Source organism: Scyliorhinus torazame, chromosome 11, assembly GCF_047496885.1.
Source record: "Scyliorhinus torazame isolate Kashiwa2021f chromosome 11, sScyTor2.1, whole genome shotgun sequence".
Taxonomy (NCBI): Eukaryota; Metazoa; Chordata; class Chondrichthyes; order Carcharhiniformes; family Scyliorhinidae; genus Scyliorhinus; species Scyliorhinus torazame.
In genome coordinates, this window is record NC_092717.1 from 226,033,225 (window position 1) to 226,056,558 (window position 23,334).

The 23,334-nt window shown below is 51.4% G+C and overlaps 1 protein-coding gene across 5 annotated transcripts in view; it reads right to left on the reverse strand.

Annotated features, from left to right (window-relative positions):
• Positions 1 to 23,334, reverse strand: part of LOC140385819 (piezo-type mechanosensitive ion channel component 2-like) — a 1,561,269-nt gene that overhangs the window by 704,869 nt on the left and 833,066 nt on the right. For all 5 annotated transcript variants that reach the window (XM_072468377.1, XM_072468380.1, XM_072468378.1 and 2 more), the window contains exon 5: positions 7,586 to 7,748. In XM_072468377.1, coding sequence (XP_072324478.1) covers positions 7,586 to 7,748 — 163 coding nt within the window. The remainder of the gene's footprint in view (positions 1 to 7,585; positions 7,749 to 23,334) is intronic.

Genomic DNA, 23,334 nt, shown 5'->3' on the forward strand with positions numbered 1-23,334 from the left:
TCTGAAAATTAAATTGCAGCCCAGGAAATGGGATAAGTCACTTTCAGATTTTTGTCTTGTGACGTGACCTATCTTTTTAAATTTGCTTTGTGTGTTTTCGGGGCAGAGGAGTGTAGCGCACAATGACTTACGCGAGACGGGAAGCGATGAAGTCGATCTAGGCTTTATTAAGCGAGACTTGTCCCCAGCAGCTCAGCAACAGAATGAGGCTGCGGGGAGAAGCTCGAGCTCTTATACTCCGCCTTCAGGGCGGAGCCAGAAGTCGGCAGATCCAACCAGGACCCGGGACCTGTCAGCCAATAGCCTCTCAGCTTCACAGGTACCACATTACCCCGAATACATACCACCACATTCACCCCTTGTTAAAAAGGAACCCGGCGGGGTGGTGGTTCGCATGGTGGTAAGGGTTTACAAGGCTGGCCCTGGAACAAATTTCGGACTGTGTTAATACAGCATTAGCCCTACACTGGGCTATGTACAAGTTTGTGAGAACTATTTACAATACGAGCAAAAAAATTTCTGTTACAACAACATTCTTGCTTTTCTTGGTGTCATGCGGATTCCACGAGTCGAGCGGGCGGTCTGGTCTTTCTCGTCGATTGCCTCAGCCCCGGTGGTGGTACAGGTGCTTGCTCGGGCGTTGCCGTCTCCGGGAGCGTTTCGCTGTCTGTTCCTGTTTTACTCCTGGGCGGGCACGGGAGGAGGACTGATCCCCCTGGGAAGGGGGCGGTCGCAGGGTGCGCCGGTGGCAGGGAGGTGGTGATCGGTGTCGGGGGTGTGTGTGTGTTGCCGGCGGGCGCCAGGTCCCGCAGGGAGACCGTGTCCTGTCGGCCGTCGGGGTACGCCACATAGGCGTACTGCGGGTTCGCGTGGAGAAGGTGGACCCTCTCGACCAACGGGTCCGATTTGTGCGCCCGCACATGTTTCCGGAGCAAGATGGGTCCTGGGGCCGCCAGCCAGGTCGGCAGCGACGTTCCGGAGGAGGACTTCCTGGGGAAGACAAGGTGGCGCTCATGGGGCGTTTGGTTAGTGGTGGTACACAGCAGCGACCGGATGGAGTGGAGAGCGTCCGGGAGGACCTCCTGCCACCGGGAAACTGGGAGATCCCTGGACCGTAGGGCCAGTAGGACGGTCTTCCAGACCGTGCCATTCTCCCTCTCTACTTGCCCGTTCCCCCGGGGGTTGTAGCTGGTCGTCCTGCTCGAGGCTATGCCCTTGCTGAGCAGGAACTGGCGCAGCTCGTCACTCATGAAGGAGGAACCCCTGTCGCTATGGATATACGCGGGGAAACCGAACAGTGTGAATATGGTGTCAAGGGCTTTAATGACTGTGGCCGCTGTCATGTCGGGGCAGGGGTTGGCGAAGGGGAAACGGGAGTACTCGTCCACCACGTTCAGGAAGTATGCGTTGCGGTCGGTGGAGGGGAGGGGCCCTTTGAAATCCAAACTGAGGCGTTCAAAGGGGCGGGAAGCCTTGATCAGGTGCGCTCTATCCGGCCTGAAAAAGTGCGGTTTGCACTCTGCGCAGATGTGGCAGTTCCTGGTGACTGTACGGACCTCCTCCACAGAGTAGGGGAGGTTGTGGGATTTTACGAAATGGTAGAATCGAGTGACCCCCGGGTGGCAGAGGTCCTCGTGGAGGGCTTGGAGGCGGTCTATTTGTGCGTTGGCACATGTGCCGCGGGATAGGGCATCGGACGGCTCGTTCAGCTTTCCGGGACGATAGAAGATCTCAAAGTGGAGAGTTCGATCCTCCACCTTAAGATCTGGTCATTCTTAATTTTGCCCCTCTGTGCATTATCGAACATAAAGGCTACCGACCGTTGGTCGGTGAGGAGAGTGAATCTCCTGCCGGCCAGGTAATGCCTCCAATGTCGCACAGCTTCCACTATGGCTTGGGCTTCCTTTTCCACTGAGGAGTGGCGGATTTCTGAGGCGTGGAGGGTCCGGGAGAAAAAAGCCACGGGTCTGCCCGCTTGGTTAAGGGTGGCCGCCAGAGCTACATCGGATGCGTCGCTCTCGACCTGGAAGGGGAGGGACTCGTCGATGGCGCGCATCGTGGCCTTTGCGATATCCGCTTTGATGCGGCTGAAGGCCTGGCGAGCCTCTGTCGACAGGGGGAAGGTAGTGGACTGTATTAGCGGGCGGGCCTTGTCTGCGTACTGGGGGACCTACTGGGCGTAATATGAAAAGAAGCCTAGGCAACGTTTCAGGGCTTTGGAGCAGTGGGGGAGGGGAAATTCCATAAGGGGGCGCATGCGTTCGGGGTCGGGGCCTATTACTCCATTGCACACTACGTATCCCAGGATGGCCAAACGGTTTGTGCTAAAAACGCATTTTTCCTCGTAAGATGTGAGGTTCAGGGCGTTAGCGGTCTGGAGGAACTTTTGGAGGTTGGCGTCGTGGTCCTGCTGATCGTGGCCGCAGATGGTTACGTTGTCGAGATGCGGGAACGTGGCCTGCAACCCGTGCTGGTCAAACATTCGGTCCATCTCCCGTTGGAAGACCGAGACCCCGTTCGTGACGCCAAATGGGACCCTTAGGAAGTGGTATAGCCGCTCGTCTGCCCGCCCGCTAATACAGTCCACTACCTTCCCCCTGTCGACAGAGGCTCGCCAGGCCTTCAGCCGCATCAAAGCGAATATCGCAAAGGCCATGATGCGCGCCATCGACGAGGTGTACTTGCGGTCACCTGGGCGGATGGGGAGCTGGTGGTAGGCGGACTTGAGGTCCACGGTGGAAAAGACCTTATCCTGAGCAATCCGATTAACCATGTCGGATATGCGGGGGGGAGAGGGTACGCATCTAGCTGCGTGTACCTGTTTATGGTCTGACTATAGTCTACGACCATCCTTTGCTTCTCCCCGGTCTTTACGACTACCACCTGGGCTCTCCAGGGACTATTGCTGGCCTGGATTATGCCTTCCTTCAGCAACCTCTGGACTTCAGACCGAATAAATGTCCGGTCCTGGGCGCTGTACCGTCTGCTCCTAGTGGCGACGGGTTTGCAATCCGGGGTGAGGTTTGCAAATAAGGACGGCGGTTCAACCTTGAGAGTTGCGAGGCCGCAGATAGTGAGTGGGGGTATTGGGCCGCCGAATTGGAATGTTAGGCTGTGAAGGTTACATTGGAAGTTCTTAAACTCCCTCCCTTGCACCGTTAGGTTTGCGATGCAGAACCCTTTGATCTCCACTGAGTGGGATCCTGCAGCTAGGGAAATCTTTTGCGTGTTTGGATGGATGGTCAGAAAACAGCGTCTTACCGTGTCAGGGTGAATAAAACTTTCAGTGCTCCCGGAGTCGATCAGGCACGGCGTCTCGTATCCGTTGACCAGCACCGTTGTTGTCGTCGTCTGGAGCGTCCGGGGCCGCGATTGATCCAGTGTCACCGAAGCCAGTCGTGGTAGTTGTGTCGCTGCATCTTCTTCGGAACCCATGGAGCCGTCGATGCTGGGGTCCTTTGTTGTCAACCAAGATGGTGGCGTCCATGAATCGCACGCGGCCGGGGGTAGACAAAATGGCCACCCCCATGGGTTGCACGTGGTCGGGGGTGGACAAAATGGCCGCCCCATGAATCGCACGTGGCTGGGGGGGTCACAAGATGGCAGCGCCCATCCTCCCCTCGTGGTGCCCGGGACCCAAAATGGCGGCGCCCGCGGGTCGCACATGGGGTGCTGGGGGGGTTGGGGGGTGTTTGGTATGTGCTGTCCTCGTTCTTCTCCGGGGATTGCGGCGACCCCCCCGGGAACGACACACTGCCGCGAAATGGCTCTTTTTGCCGCAGCTTTTACAAGTAGCTGCACGGGCTGGGCAGCACTGCCGGGGGTGTTTCACCTGTCCGCAAAAATAGCAGCGGGCCCCCCCGGGGTGGTCCGGCGTTTAACCGCGCAAGCTTGCGGGGGGGGTGGGGGTGCCGGGGAGTTGGTCGCGACGGGGGTCCACGGAGCCCAAGGGGCTGCCGCGCGGTCGGGGCCGTAGGCGCGGCTGTTTTGGGAGGCCACATCAAGGGAGGCTGCAAGGGCCCATGCCTCTGAGAGTCCTAGCGACTCTCTTTCTAAAAGTCTTTGACGAATTTGGGGAGAGTTCATACCTGCCACGAATGCATCACGAATTAGCAGGTCCGTGTGTTCGATCGCGTTCACCGGCGGGCAGTTGCAGCCTCGTCCCAAAATTAGCAGCGCGCCGTAGAATTCCTTGAGCGATTCTCCGGGAATTTGCCGTCTCGTCGCGAGTTGGTGGCGCGCGTAGACCTGGTTTACGGGCCGAACGTAGATGCCCTTCAGCAATGCGAGTGCCGTCGGGAAATCCTCTGCGTCTTCTATTAGTTAGTAAATTTCCGGGCTTACCCTCGAATGCAGGACCTGCATTTCTGCTCTTCCGTGATGCGGCCGGGGGCCGTTCGGAGGTAGCCTTCAAAGCATGCTTGCCAGTGTTTGAATACGGCCGCCGAGTTTGCTGCGTGGGGGCTGATCCACAGGCACTCCGGGGTGATCCGGAGCTCCATAGTCTTTTAAGCTCGCTTAATAAATTGTAGCGCACAATGACTTACGCGAGACGGGAAGCAATGAAGTCGATCTAGGCTTTATTAAGCGAGACTTGTCCCCAGCAGCACAGCAACAGAATGCGGCTGCGGGGAGAAGCTCGAGCTCTTATACTCCGCCTTCAGGGCGGAGCCAGAAGTCGGCAGATCCAACCAGGACCTGGGACCTGTCAGCCAATAGCCTCTCGGCTTCACAGGTACCACATTACCCCTAATACATACCACCACAAGGAGTACAACTCCCTGCATGTTCAAAACTGAGGTGGAAGGGCTGAGAGCGGCAGGGGGACAGGCCTTACTTATTCTGCTACGGGTTTCCTTCGACGACTGCTCGGAGATGCTGCAAAAATATGACCACAAGACCTAGCAAGATTGCACAAAAAGCTTTCTCATGTGATCTTGTGCCTTTATTCCCTTAGTAAGTAACTGGGATTTAAAATTTTGCCACTTTACAAAAAAAGTTACTCATCCCTAGTGTCAATCACTAAAAGTATAAATAAATAAAGTATTAAGTAGAAATAATGGCGCTAATTAAAGTGACGAACACAGTTAGAAGTCCATGAATGTGTTGTGTATGTGAAATGCAATGCTAGACTGAGAAACACCAAAAGGTGATTTCTACTCTTGAGATCTATCGCAAAGATATCAGATGGTATTCTTAATTTCCTACTTTACAACATTGACTACACTTCAAAAGTATTTCATTGGTTGTGAAGCACTTTGAGATGTTCTGCGATAGTGAAAAGTGCGAGATAAATGCAAGTCTTTTAAAAAATATATTTTGAATCAGAGAGACTTGTGTATTGTTACCACAGGTTAGTCACCACATTTCTAATAGCTAAAAAAGAGATTGTTTCTAAAACCATGTACCTAATATATAATTACCCATTCCTAACCTCAATAATCTCTTGTCTGTATCCATTTTTCTTCAGGTTAAAGGGAGGTGAACCATTATCATTGCAATGCTGCAGTATAATTGACCAAGTTAACATTTTTCACCTTAGGTAAACTGAGCTTACCCACCCAGCTAAGTATCAAAACTAATCATGATGTGGATGGAAGGTGCAAGGGTCAATTAGTGCCTAAGAAATGACAACAGCCTGCAGCACACGTCTCAGCATTATGTCAGCGAACCATCTGCTTTCAGTAGTTCAAAGAATAAACAGTCATGAAAACAATGGCCGGGATTCTCCAAGCCCGCCCCGGATTGAAGAATTACCGGGGGCGCGGGAAATTCCCGCCACACCGCTCCGACGCTGGGCTGCCAATTCTCCAGCGACCAGAGAATCGGCGCCAATGGCGCTCGCATGGTTGCCACGGGGCCAGTCGGGGGCCACTGAAATAGGCCCCCACAGCGATTCACCGCGGGCGACCGGCCGAACCCCCGCTAGCGTTGTTTAAATCTGGTACCACCCAGCGGGAGCTCAGACCCGCAGCTGCGGTGGCGGTCCTGGTGGGGGGCAGGGAGAATCTGACTCCGGGGGGCCCTCAGCGGTGGCCATTGCGATCTTGGGGGGACCTACCTTACTCCACACGGGCCACTGTATGTCTCTACCATGTCAGCGGCGCCCGTGTGGGCCGGCGCACGCATGCGCATATCTGCTTGCGACCGCCGTGCACATGCGCGGCCGCATGGCCTGGACAGCAGGGCCCCTCCGGCAGCCAGAGCTGCGGGAACCATGCCGGGGCCCTGCTAGCCCCCTAGAAAACGGAGAAGCATCCCGGACATTCTAGGAAAAAGTCCGGAGTGATTTTCGCCCGTTTTCCGGCGGGCGTGGGGACTTAGTCCCCAAAAGGGAGAATCCCAGCCAATAACTTTGTTTCACTGAAGCATAAAGCTTTGGGTTCGCAATCAACGGTGGCAATTCTCCGGCTACGTTATGCCAGCACAAATCCTGCTATTTCGGGAGAATAGAGGGAGTGCCTCGCAACGGGATTTGCCGCCGGAAGCACCCAGTCCGCTGCAGCTGACGTAATATGGTTCACGTCCTTAATTTGTGTGAATGCGATTTGCATATTTAAATGGTGATTTAAATATGCGAATCTCATTCACATCCGTTAAGGACGTGAACCATATTACGTCAACTGCAGCGGGACAGGTTGAAGCTAGATTCCCCAGCTCCTGGTATCCTTGCCGACGTGGCATGAAGCCTGCGGGAATCACTACCGGTCTCCACCACACCAGACCAGAGGGGATGACCATACTGGTTGGCACTGTCACGGTTCCGGGCCTGAAAGGAGCAAGGGCTGAAAGGGGTGGAGCCTGAATGGGAGGGCATTTGACGACAGCATGATAGAGCTTCACACAGGTGGGCAGCACAGTAGCATTGTGGATAGCACAATTGCTTCACAGCTCCAGGGTCCCAGGTTCAATTCCGGCTTGGGTCACTGTCTGTGCGGAGTCTGCACATCCTCCCCGTGTGTGCGTGGGTTTCCTCCTGGTGCTCCGGTTTCCTCCCACAGTCCAAAGATGTGCAGGTTAGGTGGATTGGCCATGACAAATTGCCCTTAGTGTCCAAAATTGCCCTTAGTGTTGGGTGGGGTCACTGGGTTATGGGGATAGGGTGGAGGTGATGACCTTGGGTAGGGTGCTCTTTCCAAAAGCCGGTGCAGACGCGATGGGCCGAATGACCTACTTCTGCACTGTAAATTCTATAATAATCTATGATTGGGGAGGGGAGGGGGGGGTCCTGAATGGAAACACATTGGGAGGTCCAACGATTGCCGGAGGGGTAAAGAGAGGAGGTTGATGCTGGCAAGGAAGGTGGTGACGTAGGGGGCCTTTGTGATCAGGGCGTCCTTTAAACACGGAGCCCAGATCTCTGAGCTGGCGTGATTAGTCCCTTCCATGCTGGTGTAAACTCCCCTCCAAAGAAATTCCAAATGTGGGTAGATTTCGATCTGGATCATGCCCAGTCAGAGGGCGGGAATCACAACTCGTTTCATGCTGGAGACTACACATAGAAATATTTTAGGAGAATTGCATCCAAGGTTTCTATTTTATTGTAAAGACTAAGGTAAAAGGTGAAAAAAATATCAATTTTTACCTGTTCTTCATTCTGGAATTCTGGATTGTACTGTGCCTGTGCCTCAGTTGGTGGCTGCTGAACTAAATTTTTACAGACAAGCCATGTAGCCACGCCAGCAACAAACATTCCAACATCTGGAGCAAAAAGTCTAATAATGTTCCCAGCATCTGCCCCACTCACACTGTGAAGAAAAAAAAAGAATCTTCAGTAAATATGAAGAATTTTAAAATGAATGCGGCACATTAGGAAGATCTACATTCATTTTGTAAACAGTTTCATCATTCAATTAATAATTCTAACTGCATGAGGCTGATACTGATGATAAACTGGCAATGGGTATAAAATAGCAAAATAATTTCTAGTTCCAGTAGCACTTACATAGCACTTGGACCATCAGTATTTACCTTTCACGGTACTTACTCACAAGCATTATCATGCTCTGATAGTTTATTCCAATGAAAGAGCTACTTCCCGTATTTCTCCAGAATCCCACGACGTGAATCATTCCTAACCAATGGTGAAGGTTTTTGTGATAACATTTGGGAAAACTGCATTGGCAGATTACAACCGAAGGGGTGAATACAAACATTTTGGGTGGGATTTTCCAATGTTTTTACAAAGTGTGGTTTCAGAGAGTAAAAGCAGTGATTAGCCCACCAGCAGCGTTGGCGGGTTGTCGCATCGTATTTTCAGTCACTTGGAAAAAGAACAAATTTATTACGGGATTCACATCGCCTCTGTAGCGGGCGGCCTCTGACTCACCCTCCCTGCCATTAGCTGAGAGCTTAAATCAGTGGTACCCACCAATGTCTTCATGGTTCTACAATGAGAATGGTAGCTGATAAGTCAGGTCCAAGATTTACAAAGACAACACTTGGCAGATTGCTGAATGCTATGGAGGAGCATTGGCACATTCTGTACCCACACACAGGGTGGAGACCCTCAAGCAAGATCTTGCATGTGGCTATGCTGGTAAGCACCAGCTCCCTGCAGAAGAGGATAGCCATCCAGTGCCATAAAGAATGAATGATCTCCTCCATTCTAGAAAGATAGAAAATAGGAGCATGCTGTGCTTTTCATTATGATCATGGCTGATCATCAACTCAATAGCCTAATCCTGCCTCCCCCCCATATCCTTTGATCCACTTCTCCCAAAGTGCTATTTCTTTTTTTTTTAAATATATTTTATTGAAAATTTTTTCCAAACAACAATTTTTCCCTCTTACAAAGCAAACGAAACAATAACAAAACAGAAATGTTGAACAATACACAGGTAACAAAACCCCATTGTCTATTGACCTAAACTAAACTGAACCCCCCCCCCCCTCCCCTCCCCCTGGGTTGCTGCTGCTGGTCATCTGTCTTCCCTCTAACGTTCCCCTAGGTAGTCGAGAAATGGCTGCCACCGCCTGGTGAACCCTTGAGCCGATCCTCTCAGGGCAAACTTTATCTGCTCCAGTTTAATGAACCCCGCCATATCATTTACCCAGGCCTCCAGTCCGGGGGGTTTCGCCTCCTTCCACATGAGTAGGATCCTGCGCCGGGCTACTAGGGACGCAAAGGCCACGACATCGGCCTCTTTCGCCTCCTGCACTCCCGGCTCTTCCGCAACTCCAAATAGAGCTAACCCCCAGCCTGGTTTGACCCGGGCCTTCACCACCTGCGAAATCACTCCCGTCACTCCCTTCCAATACCCTTCCAGTGCCGGGCACGCCCAAAACATATGTGCGTGGTTTGCCGGGCTCCCGCCACACCTCCCACATTTGTCCTCCACTCCAAAGAACCTGCTCAATCTTGCTCCCGTTATGTGTGCTCTATGTAGCACCTTAAATTGAATCAGGCTAAGCCTGGCGCATGAGGAAGAGGAATTTACCCTGCTTAGGGCATCAGCCCACATACCCTCCTCTATCTCCTCCCCTAATTCTTCTTCCCACTTTCCTTTTAGTTCGCCCACCGACTCCTCCCCCTCTTCCCTCATCTCTCTATAAATCTCTGACACCTTGCCCTCTCCGACCCACACCCCTGAAAGCACCCTGTCCTGTATCCCCTGTGTCGGGAGCAACGGAAATTCCCTCACTTGTTGTCTAGTAAACGCCCTCACCTGCATATATCTCAAGAAATTTCCCCGGGGCAACTTATACTTTTCCTCCAATGCTCCCAAGCTCGCAAAAGTCCCATCTATAAATAAATCTCCCACCTTCCTAATTCCCAACTGGTACCAGCTCAGAAATCCTCCATCCATTCTTCCTGGGGCGAACCTATGGTTGTTCCTGATAGGGGACCCCACCAGGGCTCCCCGCACCCCTCTCTGTCGCCTCCACTGTCCCCAGATATTCAGTGTTGCCGCCACCACCGGGTTCGTGGTAAACTTTTTAAGGTGAGAACGGTAGCGGCGTTGTCACCAGCGCCTCTAAACCCGTCCCTTTACAGGACTTTCTCTCCAGCCTTTTCCACGCCGCTCCCTCACCCTCCATCATCCATCTACGTATCATTGCCACATTGGCGGCCCAATAGTAATCACCCAAGTTCGGTAGTGCCAATCCTCCTCTGTCCCTACTACGCTGAAGGAATCCCCTCCTTACTCTCGGAACTTTCCCTGCCCACACGAAGCTCGTGATGCTCCTATCTATTTTATTAAAAAAGGTCTTGGTGATTAGTATAGGGAGACATTGAAATACAAATAAGAACCTCAGGAGGACCATCATCTTAATTGCTTGCACCCTGCCCGCCAGTGCAGAGGCTGCATGTCCCACCTCTTGAAGTCCTCCTCCATTTGTTCTACCAGCCGTGTCAGATTAAGTCTGTGCAAGGTTCCCCAGCACCTAGCGATCTGAATCCCCAGGTATCGGAAGTTTCTTTCCACTTTCCTTAGCGGTAAGCCTTCTATCTCTCTACTCTGGTCCCCTGGATGTATCACAAATAATTCACTCTTCCCCATGTTTAGCCTACACCCCGAGAATTCTCCGAACCCCCTCAAAATTCGCATAACCTCTATCATCCTCCCCGCTGGGTCCGACACGTATAACAATAGGTCACCTGCGTATAACGAGACTCGGTGTTCTTCTCCCCCTCTAATCACCCCTCTCCATTTCCTGGAGTCTCTCAACGCCATGGCCAGAGGTTCAATTGCCAACGCGAACAACAATGGAGACAGCGGGCATTCCTGTCTTGTTCCCTTATAGAATCGGAAATACTCCGATCTATTTCGACCTGTAACTACGCTTGCCGTTGGAGCCCCATAAAGAAGTCTAACCCAGCTAATAAACCCGTTCCCAAACCCAAACCTCCTTAACACTTCCCATAAATACTCCCACTCCACCCTATCAAATGCCTTCTCTGCGTCCATTGCCGCCACTATCTCTGCCTCCCCCTCCACTGGGGGCATCATTATCACCCCTAATAGTCGTCGCACGTTAACATTCAGTTGTCTCTCTTTTACGAACCCGGTCTGGTCTTCGTGCACCACCCCCGGGACACAGTCCTCTATCAAAGAACAAAGAACAAAGAAATGTACAGCACAGGAACAGGCCCTTCGGCCCTCCAAGCCCGTGCCGACCATGCTGCCCGACTAAACTACAATCTTCTACACTTCCTGGGTCCGTATCCTTCTATTCCCATCCTATTCATGTATTTGTCAAGATGCCCCTTAAATGTCCCTATCGTCCCTGCTTCCACTACCTCCTCCGGTAGCGAGTTCCAGGCACCCACTACCCTCTGCGTAAAAGACTTGCCTCGTACATCTACTCTAAACCTTGCCCCTCTCACCTTAAACCTATGCCCCCTAGTAATTGACCCCTCTACCCTGGGGAAAAAATCCTCGATGCCAGTACCTTTGCCAGCAATTTGGCGTCCACGTTCAATAGTGAAATAGGCCTATAGGACCCGCACTGCAACGGATCTTTGTCCCTCTTCAAAATTAGCGATATCGTCGCCTCCGACATCGTCGGGGGTAGAGTCCCCCCTTCCCTGGCCTCATTGAACGTCCTCGCCATCAAAGGGGCCAACAAGTCCACATATTTTCTGTAATATTCCACCGGGAACCCGTCTGGCCCCGGGGCCTTCCCTGCTTGCATGCTTCCCAGTCCCTTAATAACCTCGTCCACCTCAATCGGCGCCCCCAGGCCTGCCACCTCCTGCTCCTCCACTTTCGGGAACCTCAATTGGTCCAGGAACTGCCGCATCCCCTCCTCTCCCTCTGGGGGTTGAGACCTATACAGTTCCTCATAGAAGGTCTTGAACACCTCATTTATCTTTCCTGCCCTTCGCACCGTGTCTCCCCTTTCGTCTCTAATTCCTCCTATCTCCCTCGCTGCTGCCCTCTTTCGCAATTGATGCGCCAACAGGCGACTAGCCTTTTCCCCATATTCATACCTCCTCCCCTGTGCCTTCCTCCACAGTACCTCCGCCTTTCTGGTGGTCAGAAGGTCAAACTCCGTCTGGAGTCGTCTTTCCCTTTCCTTGGCCTCTGTTTTCCTTTTGTGGGCCCCAATAGAGATCAGCTCTCCTCTGACCACCGCTTTTAATGCTTCCCAGACCACTCCCACAGGGACCTCGCCGTCGTCATTGACCTCCAGGTATCTCTCAATACACCCCCGCACTCTTGCACACACTCCCTCATCCGCCATCAGTCCCACATCTAATCGCCAGAGTGTTCTCTGCTCCCTGTCCTCTCCTACTTCCAGGTCCACCCAATGTGGGGCATGATCCGAAACCGCTATGGCTGAGTACTCAGCTTCTTCCACCCTAGAGATCAACGACCTTCCCAACACAAAAAAATCTATCCGGGAGTACACTTTATGGACATGGGAGAAGAAGGAAAACTCCCTAGCCCTAGGTCTAAGAAATCGCCATGGATCCACTCCCCCCATTTGGTCCATAAACCCCTTAAGTACCTTGGCCGCTGCCGGCCTTCTTCCGGTCCTTGAGCTGGATCTATCTAGCCCCGGGTCCAGCACCGTATTAAAGTCCCCTCCTAAAATCAAGTTTCCTGCCTCCAGGTCCGGTATACGCCCCAGCATCCGTCTCATAAATCCCGCATCGTCCCAATTTGGGGCATACACATTAACCAAAACGACCTCCATTCCCTCCAGCCTACCACTCACCATTACATATCTACCTCCGCTATCTGCTACGATGTTCTTTGCTTCATATGCTACCCGTTTCCCCACCAAAATGGCCACCCCTCTGTTCTTTGCGTCCAGTCCTGAGTGGAACACCTGTCCCACCCATCCTTTCCTTAGCCTAACTTGGTCCCCCACCTTTAGGTGCGTCTCTTGGAGCATAACGACGTCTGCCCTTAGTCCTTTCAAATGCGCGAGCACTCGGGCCCTTTTTATCGGTCCGTTCAGGCCTCTCACGTTCCACGTGATCAGCCTCACTAGGGGACTACCTGCCCCCCTCCCGTGTCGACTAGCCATTACCTTCTCTAGGCCAGTCCCATATCCCGCCTCCGCGCTCCCGCTCGCTCCCCCAGCGTCGCACACCATCCCCGCCCACCCACTCTTTAGCCATTTCCTTTGGATTTCCGCAGCAGCAACCCAGTTGTCCCCCTCCCCCCCCCGCTATATCCCTATCTAGCATGATTTCTCCCCCCATATCACTTCCGTAAGTCAGCTGACTTCAACTGACCCCGGCTACTCCTGCTCACTCCTCGACCCCCCCCCGTGTGGGGGAACTCCCATCCGCCTTGCGCCTGTCTTCCCGCCTTATTCTTTCTGGCGCGGGAACATCCCTTTACCTGACCCACCTCTTATGGCGCAGCTGCCTTTCCCCTCCCCCTCTCCTTCCCCATTCTCCGACTATGTCGCGTCTTTCCCCCCTCACCGGCGCCCACATTTCCCCAATGTCTCCCCCCTTCCCTGTTTACTTCTCAATTAACTTCCACCGTAACATTAACAAAAACAATAACAATAACATTTCCTGCAGCATCAGTCCCTCAGTTCCGGTCCAATTTCTCTTCTTTGATGAAGGACCATGCTTCCTCCGGCGTCTCGAAATAATAGTGTCTCTCCTGATACGTGACCCATAGTCTTGCCGGCTGCAGCATCCCAAACTTCACCTTCCTTTTATGCAACACCTCTTTGGCTCGGTTGAAGCTCGCCCTCCTTCTCGCCACCTCCGCACTCCAATCCTGGTATATCCGTACCACAGCATTCTCCCATCTGCTACTCCGCACCTTTTTAGCCCATCTCAGGACCTCTTCTCTGACCTTAAGGCGGTAAAATCGCACGATTATCGCCCTGGGTGGTTCTCCCGCTTTTGGTCTTCTCGCCGGAATCCGATTTGCCCACTCCACCTCCATGGGGCCCGCAGGGGCCTCAGCACCCATCAGTGAGCTCAGCATCTTTCTTGCGTACTCTCCACAGTCCACTCCTTCCACACCCTCAGGGAGACCTAGTATCCGAAGGTTCTTCCTTCGCGCTCCGTTTTCTAGGGCCTCGATCCTTTCAGTACACTTTTTATGAAGTGCCTCGTGCGTCTGAGTCTTAACCGCCAGCCCCAGGATCTCGTCCTCAATATCCGTCACCTTCTGCTCCACCACGCGGAGCTCAGTCTCCTGGGTCTTTAATGTCTCCTTGAGCCCCTCAATTGTCTGTAGCATCGGGGTCAGCACCTCCCTCTTCAGCAGCTCCATGCACCGTCTCATGATTTCATCCTGGCTCAGGCCCACATGTCGCCTGCGCTTTCTCCGCCGCCATCTTGTACTTCTCTCTTTCTGACCCTTTGGTCGACGATTCTTCACGCTGCAGCCGCCGCCGCCGGTTTTTTCCTCCTTCGTTTGGGGGGGACTCCCTTCTCACACACCCCACACCGGGTTGCGTCGTCTAAAAATTCCCCGTTGGGGCTCTTAAAAGAGCCCGAAGGTCCGTCGGAGCTGGAGCCGCCGAAGCATGCGGCTAGTTAGGCATCACCGCAACCGGAAGTCCCTTCAGTGGCCTTGATGAGATCTTTTCACAGTTGTTCCCTCTGCTGCTAGAATTCACCTTTGATACAGGCCCTCAGGTCAGCTTGCAGCTTTAAGCTTGCCCTTCCCCCGCCTGCATGCTGGAAGAGGCCCTGTTTATCCTGCAGTTGCAGCCAAATCTTTTACTGTTTCTGCCGTGTCTGGCAACCAAGAGACATACCCTTCCTGGGGGACACTGTCGGGGGAATGTTGCAGCCTTCTTCCCACACCGGGAAATGGCAAACAAATGCCGTGGGGGCCCTGTAACGAGACCAAAAGTCCGTTCCAAGCATGAGCTACCGAATATGCGACCTAGCTCTGCATAGCCGCACCCGGAAGCCCCAAAGTGCTATTTCTAACTGCATCTTGAAAACACACGCCCGTGCCGGGTCGCAGAATCGCAGGGGGCGCGGGAAATTCCCACCACGCCGCTTCGATGCCGTGCCGCGATTCTCCAGCGACTGGAACATCAGCGGCAATCGCGCCCGGGCGGTCGCCGCAGCGGCGGTAGGGGGGCCCCTGAAATAGGCCCCCGCGACGATTCTCCACGGGCGACTGGCCGAACTCCTGCCGGCATGGTTCCGACCTGGTACCACCCGGCGGGAGGTCGGACCCGCGGCCACGTTGGCATCCTGGTGGGGGGGGGGGGGCGATCTGACTCCGGGGAGGGCCTCCACGGGGCCCAGGCCCGCGATCGGGGGCTTCCAATTGGCGGGCGGCCGCGATCTGGCGGGGGCCTACCTCCTTTCGCACGACCCACTGTAAGGTGCCTGAGATGTTGCTCCGCACTGCCGCAGTGATGGCAACCACGCGCATGCGCCGGCGGGGCGACAGCCGTCGCGCGGACCCGAGCCGGCTGTGCAGGCCCTTCTTTCGGCCTCGGAGCAGCGCGCAGCACTCCGCCGCTGTGTTAGCCCCCTGAACACCGGTGAATTGCTGGGCCAGGAGGCCCGTTGCTGCCGGCGTACACCACTCCGATGTTTACACCGGCGTCAACACTTGGCCGGGATTTCAGAGAATCCCGGCCACAATGTTTTGGCATCAACTATTTTCTGTGGTAACGAATTCCACAGGCTCACTACGCTCTAGGTGAAGAGATTTCTTCTCATCTCTGTCCTTAATGGTCTACCCCGTATCGTCAAACTGTGACCCCTGGTTCTGGACAATCGGGAACATCTTTCTTGGATCTAGCCTGTCTAGTTTTGTTAGGATTTTACAGGTTTCTATGAGATTCCCACTCATTCTTCTGAATTCCAGAAAAATCAATCCTAATTGACTCAATCTCTCCTCATAGGTCCATCCTGCTATCTTATAAATCAGACTGGTAAACCTTCACTGCACTGCCTCTGGAGAAAAATCTCCTTCCTCAGATAAGGAATACTGCACACAATATTCCAGGTGTGGCCTCACGAAGGCCCTGTATAATTGCAGCAAGGTGTCCCTGCTCCTGTTCTCAAATCCTCTCGCTATGAAGGCCAACATACCATTTACCTCGTTTACGGCCTGCTGCACCTGCACTGCATGTTTACTTTCAGCGACTGGTATAAGAGAACACCTAGGTCTCATTGCACAGTCCGCTCTCCTACTTTATGGCCATTCGGAGAATATGCTGTCTTTCCATTTTTGCTACCTGTAGTAAACCACTGTTGCACCTCTATTAGGTGATGTATGGTAGGACCTGTACTACAGGTACATTGATAGTCCCTGCCTGCTGGCTTTGCCCAGTAGGCAGAGTATAAATATGTGTGTCCTCCATGCTGCAGCCATTTCGCCAGCTGCTTTGGGAGGCCACACATCTTAGAGCAATAAAGCCTCAGTTGTACCCAACTCAAGTCTTTGCGCAATTGATCTTGCATGACTACCAAAATGGATAACCTTGCATTCATCCAAATTATACTGCATCTGCCATTCATTTGCCCACTTACTCAACTTGTTCAAATCATGCTGAAGGATCTCTGCATCCTCCTCTCAGCCCACCCTCCCATCCAATTTTGTGTCATAGAATCATTAGAGTGCAGAAGGAGGCCATTCAGCCCATCGAGTCTCCTATGACCCTCTGAAGTAAGACACTACCTAGGCCCAATCCAACCCCCCACCCTATCCCCGTAATCTCACCTCGGGGCAATTTAGCAGAGCCAATCCACCTAACCTGCACATCTTTGGACTGTGGGAGAAAACTGGTGCGCCGGGAGGAAACCCATGCAGACACGGAAGAATGTGAAAATTCTACACAGTCACCTGAGGTCAGAATTGAACCCGGGTCCCTCACACTGTGAGGCAGCAGTGCTAACCACTGTGCCCCATGCAAATCTGCAAACAGCAAAGTTGGAGATATTACATTGCGTTCCCTCATCTACATCATAAATATATATTGTAAATAACTGGGTACCCTACCAGTTATGCCTTCCATTTGGAAAAAGATCTGTTACTTCCTACTTTATCATTCCTGTCTGCCAATCAGTTTTCTATCCATCTCAATACTTTAGCCCTAATCCCATGCGCTTTCATTTTACATGCTAGTCTCTTTTGTGGGACTTTGTCAAAAGCCTGAAAGTCCAAATCAATCACATCTACAGTCTTCCCCTCGTCAACCCTACTAATTACATCCTCGAAGAATTCCAGTGGATTTGTCAAGCATGATGCCCAGTGAAGCGGTAGAGGCTCCTTCATTAAATGTTTTTAAGATAAAGATAGATAGTTTTTTGAAGAATAAAGGGATTAAGGGTTAGGGTGTTCGGGCTGGAAAGTGGAGCTGAGTCCACAAAAGATCAGCCATGATCTCATTGAATGTTGGAGCAGGCTCGAGGGGCCAGATAGAACATAGAACATAGAAAATACAGCACAGAACAGGCCCTTCGGCCCACGATGTTGTGCCGAACCTTTGTCCTAGATTAATCATAGATTATCATTGAATTTACAGTGCAGAAGGAGGCCATTCGGCCCTTTGAGTCTGCACCGTCTCTTGGAAAGAGCACCCTACCTAAACTCAACACCTCCACCCAACACCAAGGGCAATTTTGGACATTAAGGGCAATTTATCATTGGCCAATTCACCTAACCTGCACATCTTTGGACTGTGGGAGGAAACCGGAGCACCCGGAGGAAACCCACGCAGACACGGGGAGGACGTGCAGACTCCGCACAGACAGTGACCCAAGCCGGAATCGAACCTGGGACCCTGGAGCTGTGAAGCAATTGTGCTATCCACAATGCTACCGTGCTGCCCTTAAGAACAAATAAATCTACACTATATCATTTTACCGTAATCTATGTACCTATCCAATAGCTGCTTGAAGGTCCCTAATGTTTCCGACTCAACTACTTCCACAGGCAGTGCATTCCATGCCCCCACTACTCTCTGGGTAAAGAACCTACCTGTGATATCCCTCCTATATCTTCCACCTTTCACCTTAAATTTATGTCCCCTTGTAATGGTTTGTTCCACCTGGGGAAAAAGTCTCTGACTGTCTACTCTATCGATTCCCCTGATCATCTTATAAACCTCTATCAAGTCGCCCCTCATCCTTCTCCGTTCTAATGAGAAAAGGCCTAGCACCCTCAACCTTTCCTCGTAAGACCGACTCTCCATTCCAGGCAACATCCTGGTAAATCTTCTTTGCACCTTTTCCAAAGCTTCCACATCCTTCCTAAAATGAGGCGGCCAGAACTGTACACAGTACTCCAAATGTGGCCTTACCAAAGTTTTGTACAGCTGCATCATCACCTCACGGCTCTTAAATTCAATCCCTCTGTTAATGAAGGCGAGCACATCATAGGCCTTCTTCACAGCTCTATCCACTTGAGTGGCAACTTTCAAAGATGTAGGAACATAGACCCCAAGATCTCTCTGCTCCTCCACATTGCCAAGAACTCTACCGTTAACCCTGTATTCGGCATTCAAATTTGTCCTTCCAAAATGGACAACCTCACACTTTTCAGGGTTAAACTCCATCTGCCACTTCTCAGCCCAGCTCTGCATCCTATCTATGTCTCTTTGCAGCCGACAACAGCCCTCCTTACTATCCACAACTCCACCAATCTTCGTATCGTCTGCAAATTTACTGACCCACCCTTCAACTCCCTCATCCAAGTCATTAATGGAAATCACAAACAGCAGAGGACCCAGAACTGATCCCTGCAGTACGCCACTGGTAACTGGGATCCAGGCTAAATATTTGCCATCCACCACCACTCTCTGACTTCTATCGGTTAGCCAGTTCGTTATCCAACTGGCCAAATTTCCCACTATCCCATGCCTCCTTACTTTCTGCGTAAGCCTACCATGGGGAACCTTATCAAATGCCTTACTAAAATCCATGTAGACTACATCCACTGCTTTACCTTCATCCACATGCTTGGTCACCTCCTCAAAGAATTCAATAAGACTTGTAAGGCAAGACCTACCCCTCACAAATCCGTGCTGACTATCCCTAATCAAGCAGTGTCTTTCCAGATGCTCAGAAATCCTATCCTTCAGTACCCTTTCCATTACTTTGCCTACCACCGAAGTAAGACTAACTGGCCTGTAATTCCCAGGGTTATCCCTAGTCCCTTTTTTGAACAGGGGCACGACATTCGCCACTCTCCAATCCCCTGGTACCACCCCTGTTGACAGTGAGGACGAAAAGATCATTGCCAACGGCTCTGCAATTTCATCTCTTGCTTCCCATAGAATCCTTGGATATATCCCGTCAGGCCCGGGGGACTTGTCTATCCTCAAGTTTTTCAAAATGCCCAACACATCTTCCTTCCTAACAAGTATTTCCTCGAGCTTACCAATCTGCTTCACACTGTCCTCTCCAACAATATCGCCCCTCTCATTTGTAAATACAGAAGAAAAGTACTCGTTCAAGACCTCTCCTATCTCTTCAGACTCAATACACAATCTCCCGCTACTGTCCTTGAACGGACCGACCCTCGCTCTGGTCATTCTCATATTTCTCACATATGTGTAAAAGGCCTTGGGGTTTTCCTTGATCCTACCCACCAAAGATTGTTCATGCCCTCTCTTCGCTCTCCTAATCCCTTTCTTCAGTTCCCTCCTGGCTATCTTGTATCCCTCCAATGCCCTGTCTGAACCTTGGTTCCTCAGCCTTACATAAGTCTCCTTTTTCCTCTTAACAAGACATTCAACCTCTCTTGTCAACCATGGTTCCCTCACTCGACCATCTCTTCCCTGCCTGACAGGGACATACATATCAAGGACACGTAGCACCTGTTCCTTGAACAAGTTCCACATTTCACTTGTGTCCTTCCCTGCCAGCCTATGTTCCCAATTTATGCACTTCAATTCTTGTCTGACAACATCGTATTTACCCTTCCCCCAATTGTAAACCTTGCCCTGTTGCACGTACCTATCCCTCTCCATTACTAAAGTGAAAGTCACAGAATTGTGGTCACAAAGATGTCATACTCCTGCTCCTAGTTCTTATGTTCTTATGATATGTGCTTCATAAATCCATACTGACTGTTCGATCATGCAACTGTTTTCTCAGTGCTCTGCTATAAAATCTTTAATAATGGATTGTAGAATTTTCCACACTACTTTACCCCTTTTAACGGCAGGCTTACTGGTCGATAATGACCCACACTCCACCAGATCTTTACCCCTTTTAACAACGAAATGAATGCCATCGTTTCCGGCAAGGCCCCCCACCCATCACATCCTCAAACATTTCTACCAAAAGCAGCGCCAATTTATCTTTAAACCTTACATAAAATTCCACGGGAAAAGCTTCCGGCCCCGGTGCCTTACCCATCTGCATCTTCCCTATCGCTACCTGCACTTCTTCCACCCCCACCGGCTCCACCAATCCTGCCCACTCCAAATGCCCCCAAAATTCCCTCATATCCAATGCATCTTCCGGCAGCTCTAATCTATACAACTCCCTATAGAAGCCTTCAAAAACTTTGGTCACCTGCCCGGCGACACCACCAGCTCATTCGTCCCATCTCTGACCAAAACTATCTCCCTTGCCGCTGCTTGCCTGAGGAGCTGGCCCGCCAACGTGCGGTTGGCCTTCTCCCCATGCTCATAAATGACTGCCTTCGCCCTTCTCAATTGCTGAACCGTCTTCTTCGTATACAGAAGATTGAATCTCGGCAGTAACTCCTTTCTCCTCACCAGGAGACGCAGATCTCTATCCTCTGCATACCTCCCATCTACTTGCAAAATCTCGTCTATCAACTGTTGCCATTCCTCCCATGCCGCCCTATCCACCTGCACCTAAAATGAAATAACCTCACCCCTCACTACCGCCTTCATCCTTCCAAAGAGCGCAAGAGGAGCTGGATATTTTTAAAAACGCGAGGAGCCGGAGATTTAAAAGAGTGCGGAAGGAGCTGGAGATTTAAAAGAGCGGGAGGAGCGGGAGATTTAAAAGAGCGCGAGGAGACGGACATTTAAAAGAGCGAGAGGAGACGGACATTTAAAAGAGCGCGAGAGGATCTGGAGATTTAAAAGAGCAAGAGGAGCTGGAGATTTAAAATCTCGGGAGGAGCCGGATATTTAAAAGCGTGGGATGAGCCGGAGATTTAAAAGCACGGGAGGAGCCGGGAGATTTAATTGGCCAAGAGGAGACCTGCTAAATTTGAATCCATCTGGTAAGTAGTGGTGATTGGGAAGTAGTTTTTCTTTTTGTTACATTTATCTATCTTTTTTTTGGCATTGTAGTTGTACAGATTTAAGACATGGCAGGAGATTTCAGACCCATGTCATGCTCCTCTTGTGCGACGTGGGAGTTCAGGGACACATCCACTGTCCCTGGCTCCTTCATGTGCAACAGCTGCAGCTTCTGTTAGACCGCTTGACGGCTCTGGAGCTGCGGATGGACTCACTTTGGAGCATTCACGATGCTGAGGAAGTCGTGGCTAGCACGTTTAGTGGGTTCAACACAGCGCAAATAAGGAATACTGAGGGAGATAGGAAATGGGTGACCAACAGGCAGAGGAAGACGAGGTAGGCAGTGCATGGGTCCCCTGCAGTCATCTCCCTCCAAATCAGGTATACCGTTTTGGAAACTGTTGGGGAAGATGGCTCACCAGGGGAAGGCAGCAGTAGCCAGGTTCATGGCTCTGTGGCTGGCTCTGCTGCGCAGGAGCGAACGAACAAGAGTGGTAGAGCTATAGTGATAGGGGATTGGATTGTAAGGGGAGTAGACAGGTGTTTCTGTGGATGCAAACGAGACTCCAGAAAGATATGTTGCCTCCCGGGTGCAAGGGTCCTGGATGACTCAGAGTGGCTGCAGGACATTCTAACGGGGGAGGGTGAACAGCCAGCTGTCATGGTGCATATCATGGCAAGATTAGGGAACCATGGATGACGGGTGGAATTGTGAGACTAGCTAAGATGAAAAAGGAAGCATACATAAGATCTCGGTGACTTAAAACTGATGAAGCTTTGGAGGAATATCGGGAAAGTAGGATAAATCTCAAACGCGCAACAAAGAGGGCTAAAAGGGGTCATGAAATATCTTTGGCTAACAGGGTTAAGGAAAATCCCAAAGCATTTTATTCGTATAGAAGGAGATAGAGGGTAACTAGAGAAAGGATTGGCCCACTCAAAGACAAAAGAGGGAATTTATGCGTGGAGTCAGAGGAAATGGGTGAGATTCTTAATGAGTACTTTGCATCGGTATTCACCAAGGACAGGGACATGACGGATGTTGAGGCTAGGGATGGATGTTTAAGTACTCTAGGTCAAGTCGGCAGAAGGAAGAGGGAAGTTTTGGGTATTCTAAAAGGCATTAAGGTGGACAAGTCCCCAGATCCGGATGGGATCTATCCCAGGTTACTGAGGGAAGCGAGGGACGAAGTAGCTGGGGCCTTAACAGATATCTTTGCAGCATCCTTGAGCACGGGTGAGGTCCCGGAGGACTGGAGAATTGCTAATGTTGTCCCTTTGTTTAAGATGTGTAGCAGGGATAATCCAGCGAATTATAGACCTGTGAGCTTGACGTCAGTGGTAGGCAAACTGTTGGAGAAGATACTGAGGGATAGCATCTATTCACATTTGGAAGAAAATAGACTTATCAATGATAGGCAGCATGGTTTGTGCAGGGAACATCATGTCTTACAAACCTAATAGAATTCTTTGAGAAAGTGACAACTTTAATTGATGAGGGAAGGGCTGTAGATGTCATATACATGGACTTCAGTAAGGCGTTTGATAAAGTTTCCCATGGCAGGTTGATGGAAAAAGTGAAGTCGTTTGGGGTTCAGGGTGTACTGGATGGATAAAGAACTGGCTGGGCAACAGGAGACAGAGAGTAGTGGTGGAAGGGAGTGTCTCAAAATGGAGAAAGGTGGCTAGTGGTGTTCCACAGGGATCTGTGCTCGGACCACTGTTGTTTGTGATATACATAAATGATCTGGACGAAGGTATAGGTGGTCTGATTAGCAAGTTGGCAGATGATACTAAGATTGGTGGAGTTGCAGGTAGCGAGAAGGACTGTCAGAGAATACAGCAAAATATAGATAGATTGGAGAGTTGGGCAGAGAAATGGCAGATAGAGTTCAATCCAGGAAAATGCGAGGTGATGCATTTTGGAAGATCTAATTCAAGAGCGAACTATATGGTCAATGGAAGAGTCCTGGGGAAAATTGATGTACAGAGAGATCTGGGAGTTCAGGTCCATTGTACCCTGAAGGTGGCAACGCAGGTCGATAGAGTGGTCAAGAAGGCATACAGCATGCTTGCCTTCATCAGGCGGTGTGCCAGGCCCCCGCAGTCGCCGCTATTGTTCCGACACCCCCCCATGTACAGCCAATGGGTGCCGCCATCTTCCCAATCCCCGGACCACGTGCGGCCCGTGGGCGCCGCCAT